General features: G+C 43.3%; 1 protein-coding gene across 1 annotated transcript; it reads right to left on the reverse strand.

The window, feature by feature from the left end:
- Positions 1-2,437: 2,437 nt before the first annotated feature.
- On the reverse strand, positions 2,438-6,157 carry LOC308309791 (dual specificity protein phosphatase 26-like; the record flags this gene model as incomplete). The annotated part of the gene is made up of 4 exons (XM_080755708.1): positions 5,895-6,157; positions 5,273-5,550; positions 3,827-4,038; positions 2,438-2,460 (listed from the first exon to the last, which is right to left on the reverse strand). The coding sequence occupies exons 2-4, from the start codon at positions 5,548-5,550 to the stop codon at positions 2,438-2,440; spliced, it is 513 nt and encodes a 170-aa protein (XP_080611834.1). The 5' UTR covers positions 5,895-6,157.
- Between the last annotated feature and the right edge of the window lie 454 nt (positions 6,158-6,611).

The raw sequence follows: 6,611 nt of genomic DNA on the forward strand, positions 1-6,611 counted from the left end.
CCTGGCATGGTGCATACTGTATAAGGCTGACCTTATGGTATACACCGTGATAATGCTGCAAAGTCACAGCTATTATTATTAATACAGGCACAGGTTAGCTACATTTATGCTAACGGCTAGCAGCAAACAAAAAAAATAGTTAATGAACAAATATTACATTTTCAGGTAGGTGACACATTTTCAGCCAATCAGGAGAGAGTACCCAATTATTTATTCCAGTTCCAATTTTGTCTGCTCATGTCTGTGTGTCAACACTTTCGAATGAAATGGCAAATACGAAAAGTCAATTGAGATAAGTTAAATGCTTTTTCATTTTCAGGTCATTAATGCATTTCTTGAGACAAAAGTGAATCTAAAATGAAATTGAATTTACATTTAATCTACAGATGTGCTCATTCTATGACAATTCAAATTATAAATAAATTTTAATTTCAAATTTCCAAAAATGCCAGCAAATTAGTGGGCAATATTACAATGAAGATGCAATTTAGAAATTTCAAATGAAATAAGAGAAATGCTGTTTAACCTTCAGATAACCTTCAGAATATGGCTGAGTTCTCTGTCCAGATTGGATACAATTATTTATATCACAACCTGCAAATGCACTTTCTGTTTAACCCATTCTGACCGGGCACCCATTTTGGTGTTGGCATCATGTTATGCTTTAGCTATTGAAAAATAGCAGATCTACAAGCTCATATCGCGCCACCGAGTGGCGCGATACGAGCTTGTAGGTCTGCTATTTTTGAAAAATTCGAAGAACGACTGACATTTTTAGAATCTGATCTCAGGTCAGAATGGGTTAATCAGACCAGTGTGTGTCCAGTGGAAACCTCGTATGAATCTGATCTCAGGTCAGAATGGGTTAATAAACGGGCTGGAGAGAGCCATGAAGACTACTGTTTATAACAATGAATACTATCGGAATATATATTTAACCATAGCAACCCAGTGGTTCTCAACCAGTGGTCCGGGGACCACCAGGGGTCCTTGAGGAGGTTCCAGGTGGTCGCCATGCAACTAAATGATGGAGAGTTGGTAACCAAATGGACCCTTATAGATCTTTAACTCTTGAAAGCGTAAAGTGAAACCAAATGGACCCGTATACGGGGCCATCTGTTTTCATCTCACGCTCTCAAGAGTTAAATTATTGTTAAACAAGAAGAAGTCTTCTACATGATTACAGAATGTCGAACAATCGTTATTTTGATCAAAGTTTGCCTGTTATCGCTCAGCATGGAGTTGTGGAACAACATATCCAACGAAAACGAAATATTCAAATATTTGGGCCCGAGCTCGGCTAAATCTCATCAAATGGTGGTTCCGTGGCTCAAATGCCCAATAAATCATGGGGCCTCGATATGAAAAAGGGTTGAAAACCACTGACTTACAGTAACCTACCGTAAATACAAAACCACTGACTTAACCTACCGTAAATACAAAAAGTGGAAATGGCCAATTTACAGTACAAGCGCTCAACGTGCCGAGGACGCAACCCGTTGAGAGCTTCGTGTTGATCTGCCATTTCCGCGATTTAAAAAAATTGCTCAGCAGATTCATTCCTAGAGATGAATGCGAATGATTCTGAAGATTATGCACAAATAATTGTGATTATCTCACATGATTGCCATCAGTCATAAAACATTTGATTCTGACTCCAAACATTTGAATATTTAATTATAGTATAGCCTACCTATAGCCTCCTTTTATTTTGCAGTTTTCAAATAGTTTTGGACACAGAATCAAATGTTTTATGATTCAACAGGAGCCTGCACGATGGCTTGGTTCCAGGCTTTAAACATTTTTTTTATGTGAATATTTTCTGAACTATCTCTGGGAGAACTCCAATGGGATCCCATTTCTATGGGAAATCTAAACCTCAGACTAATGCCACTCTGGCTGAGGCAACTGCTCTTCCCTACATGGGAGAAGGCTGATAGCAACACAGTTTTAAAAGCCAGTTGTGTTCAAACTGTTTGTGGCCAAATAAAACATTTGACCGCATAACAGGGCTTATGTCATAATAGGCCGACAAAGTTAGTTAAGTTACACTTAACCCATTTAGACCCAAGAACAGTTTTCTGAAAAACCCATCTGAAAATATGTTGTTCCAGGGAATGATTTTTAGTTAAAAACTTCAAAAGATTTGTCCCACATTTTCACGATTTTTCAAAAACACCAGACCTACAAGCTTGTAGCGCGGCACTCGGTGCCGCGCTACGAGCTTGTAGATCTGCTATTTTTCAATAGCTATAAAGTATAAGATAATGCTTTACAACACCAAAAGGGGGTTCCCACCCCAAAATGGGTTGAAAATAGCCGATCTCATGCATCGATGCGTGAAAGGAATGCTAAGTCATTAGAAGCCACAAAAAGCATGAACATCCTACAGTATATAACTTTAATGATGTTAAATTAATTGTATATGGGCTTTACCTTAGCAACTCAAGACCATGTAGTCTATAGGGAACAAAAACAAAACACACACAGACCTAATTTATATCTAACAACAACAACAATCAATGGTAAAAAGATACTGTACAGCATTTGTGTGGCTTAATGGTCTGTAATCTGTATACGGGCGGCATATCCTTATGAAATATGATGATAGACCAGGGATATCATATCCCCATCCCTCACAAGTCACATAAGAATAAAACGCACGCTTGCACAGATTGAAGAGCGGGTTAGCAAGAGGGTGGACTTATTCCTTTTTCACCCCAAGATGAGGCTGGATTTCTGAGGCTCGTTAGCCCCTCATATGCTCCGCTTTGTCCGTTTGTGTGAAAACAAACACAACAAGAAAAACAGCAAATCTGTGCCTGGTTTGCTGGGACCAGATTACACAAATGACCATATGTCTTACGTCATCATTGAGAGCTAGTCATACATATACACACCACGTACTCTGGTCCCAGCAGATCAGGCACAATTTGCTATTTAATTTTTTTACTGATTATGTATAAATGATGACGTAAGACATATGGTCATTTGTGTAATCTGGTCCCAGCAAACCAGGCACAGATTTGCTGTTTTTCTTTGCATACACATCGAATGGCACGATGAAGAGACCGGGCAAAATTATTACTTGCGCGCTCTGCTTGCGCAAGTAATGATTTGATTGGCTCTTATATAGCCTACTCCTAAACTTGTATTAATATATATATATATATATATATATATCTTTTTAATCCTTTATTTACCCAGGGTAGTAGCTGAGCACAAGTGCTCATTTTCAGCAACGCCCTGCACATAGAGACAGACACACACATTAAAACCTGGGAGCTGACCAGTACAACCACAGTCTGATACTGTTGGCCACTAAAGCAGCTCCACTGGAGCAGTTGGGGGTTCAGTGCCTTGCTCAAGGGCACTTCAGCAGCGTTGGGCGAGTGATGACCAATCACCAGATTTTTCCCAGCCCGTCCGGGGAATCGAACCCTTAGGCAACCGCTGCCCCCAAATATTAGTTTAAATACTCTGAATTTCCCTCATGGAATCCATAATACGCACGCACGACTGCTGTGAGTACATCAAAAGGTTAGGATCATGGCAATTATATAAAATTACATTTTAACCCAAAGTATACCAACCTCTGGCAGCGTTGGCCGAACGGTTTGCGGAGCGGTCTTTGATACCGGAAAGGTCGCCAGTTCGAATCCCCGGACCGGCACGTTAAAATTACCACCGCTGATGTGCCCTTGAGCAAGGCATTGAACTCCTACCACCATGAAATGTTCTATGAGCAGGGCGTGGCTGTAAACAAGCATCTCGAGCTTATAGTCCACTTCCCTGCAGGGTAAACAGAGAACTTTGCTTTGCTTACCTCCGCTGCTGAGCGCCCTGTGAATGAACTCTGCGGCGGGGTAGAAGTTGACGCTCATGTCGAAGGTGGGCGAGTCGTGGGCCTCGATGCCCTGGTAGGCGATGTCCATGCCGGCGTAGTACTCTGCCCCGTCGCGCCACTTGCTCTGGGCACAGTTCAGGATGTGGGTGACGCCCAGCTTCACCAGCTCACGGCGATCTGCTGCCATCTCCCTGCAAAACAACATGACTGACTGATTGATTCTTTTATTTTCGTATTCCTTCCTGCACACAAAGTGCGAGTCATGACCCTCATGGTGTTTATACATTTTATACGCTTACAGCATGTTCATATATATATATGTTCATATATTGGAAAGTTTGTTTGTTGTTCTGTTAGCTTGTAACCTCGCCTCACCACCACCTCGGAGGAAAGCCTGGTCTCTGTTCCAAACGTGGCGTGTGAACCGGTCTGGAGCGGATGATATCGCTACGTCATGTTGTCGTATTCTTTTGTAGTCATCAGACATAACATTGACTTGCCTTGACAGTATACGCTTTGCCATCAAATGTAGTAGATCTGCAAGCTGTTGAACATGATGCTTTTGCTTTTGTTGAGGGGTGCTAGCCCCTCCTATATTCAGCTATGCAAACATTAAATTCCCATTGACAATGAATGGAGAACTTTACGTCATAGTGTCTGAGCAAATAGACATGTTACGTCATGATGATGTACGATACGATGTCTAAGAGCACCCCTCACTTCACACGGATGAGATTTCTATCCTGAAAAGTTTGTGAAAATTTGTGAGGTTTCCTGCACCCGACAGGGACGTTAACCCATTCTGACCTGAGATCAGATTCATACGAGGTTTCCACTGGACACACACTGGTCTGATTAACCCATTCCGACCTGAGATCAGATTCTAAAAATGTCAGTCGCTCTTCGATTTTTCAAAAATAGCAGACCTACAAGCTCGTAGCGCGCCACTCGGTGGCGCGCTATGAGCTTGTAGGTCTGCTATTTTTCAATAGCTAAAGCACAACATGATGCCAACACCAAAATGGGTTCCCGTTCAGAATGGGTTAACCCATTTAGACCTGAGGCCGATTAAAAAAAATGGCTTCTAAACGGTTTTCTGAAATACCTATTTCTCTGTATCAGTGGTGCTCATGTCAAGGACGCCTAGAATTATATGTATTTGGCCGCCATCTGAAAATATGTTCTTCCAGGAACCCACCCAGAAGCAAATATTTGAGTTAAAAACGTTCACACTGAAAGAATAGATAATTCAATGATTTGAGGCACATTTTCACGATTTTTCAAAAAATAGCAGACCGACAAGCTCGAGTGCCGCGCTATGAGCTTGTAGGTCTGCTATTTTTCAATAGCTAAAGTATAACATCAACCTTAAAACACCAAAAGGCGTTCCCGCCCAGAATGCGTTGTAAGGGCAGGGCCACTCACTGGTCTCCTATGTAGAGCCGGGGCCACACTTGGTCCGCGTGGTTGCAGGCCGTCTTGCCGGTGTACAGCAGCCTCTGGAGCTCCGCCACGGACAGGGCAGAGACTCGCTCCCTCGCCGCCGCAGCCTCCCTCCGGCTGGGAGACGGCGTGGAGGAGCGCTCCACTCCGGCCTCCCTCCGGCTGGGAGACGGCGTGGAGGAGCGCTCCGCTCCGGCCTCCCTCCGGCTGGGAGACCGGGAGCTGCTCCTGGAGCGTGAGAACCGCGACATGAACGCCATCTATAGAGAGAGCAAGAAAAACAGTGTTAGCCTACGGTTATGAGCGATTTTTTGGGATTATCTTTCGGTGAAGTTGCAGGAGCGTGCAGATTGTACTGTATAGATATAGGCCTACACTGCAAGATAGCACTCACGCGCACACACTCGCACACACACACACACACACACACTGTGACACACACACACACACACAGTCACAACAGCAACACAGACTACGGCACAGTCTGAGGGTTTGGGGGGGGGGGCGGAATAACAGCAACATGTTTACACAATTCAACACCAAATGGGGATCATGTTTGGATCAGCCCTAGGCTATCTTGGAATTATGGAACAGAAACGCCTACCTTTAGAAATGTTGCGCTCCTAGGCTCCACCGTTTTGGATGTTATTTTACACTCATTTAGCCGGGCAGGCAGGCTACCCTAAATATAATAATAATAAAACAAGAATAGGGAATATATCGAAATGTTGGAAGCCTTGCGCCTGTTGCGACGGGGCGGCGATTTAACGTGGACTATATGCTCGTTTCTTCCCCACTATCCGTGTTTTATTGATATATCCTTGGCTTATATTTCCCTTTATTCCCCTATATAAAGCGACGCGCTCTCCCGATCTGCTACAGCTGGGCGAGCACAGGAGCGGCCATGATAAATGATTCCAATTCCAGGCGGTGGATATAGTGATTATTATTATAGGAGGACGGCTGCTGCACGTAGCTATACTAGCCTAGCCTAGGCTACTACGTAAACATAGTCGTGGTTCCTAAACTGGGGTTCGCGGTCCCCATGCAGATCATGATGGCTTAGAATGGGGGCGAAATTAAAGGACCACTTCACCACTTTTCAACCTATATCCTCTTCACTCATAATCATGGAAAATAGCGCATTTCCCCCCCCTATACCCAGTCTATGGGGCTATATCTTGCACCACACTTAACCCTTATCCCTAAACTAATTTGCCATGTTTTACTATTTAAAAACTTTTTTAAATAGTTCGTTGAAAATGGAGGACCCTGATGTAAACGGGTCTTTTTCTGGTTTGATCATCAGCAGTTTTTGCAT

The sequence above is a fragment of the Protomyctophum bolini genome (genome assembly GCF_963924005.1).
Source record: "Protomyctophum bolini genome assembly, chromosome: 22".
Classification (NCBI taxonomy): domain Eukaryota; kingdom Metazoa; phylum Chordata; class Actinopteri; order Myctophiformes; family Myctophidae; genus Protomyctophum; species Protomyctophum bolini.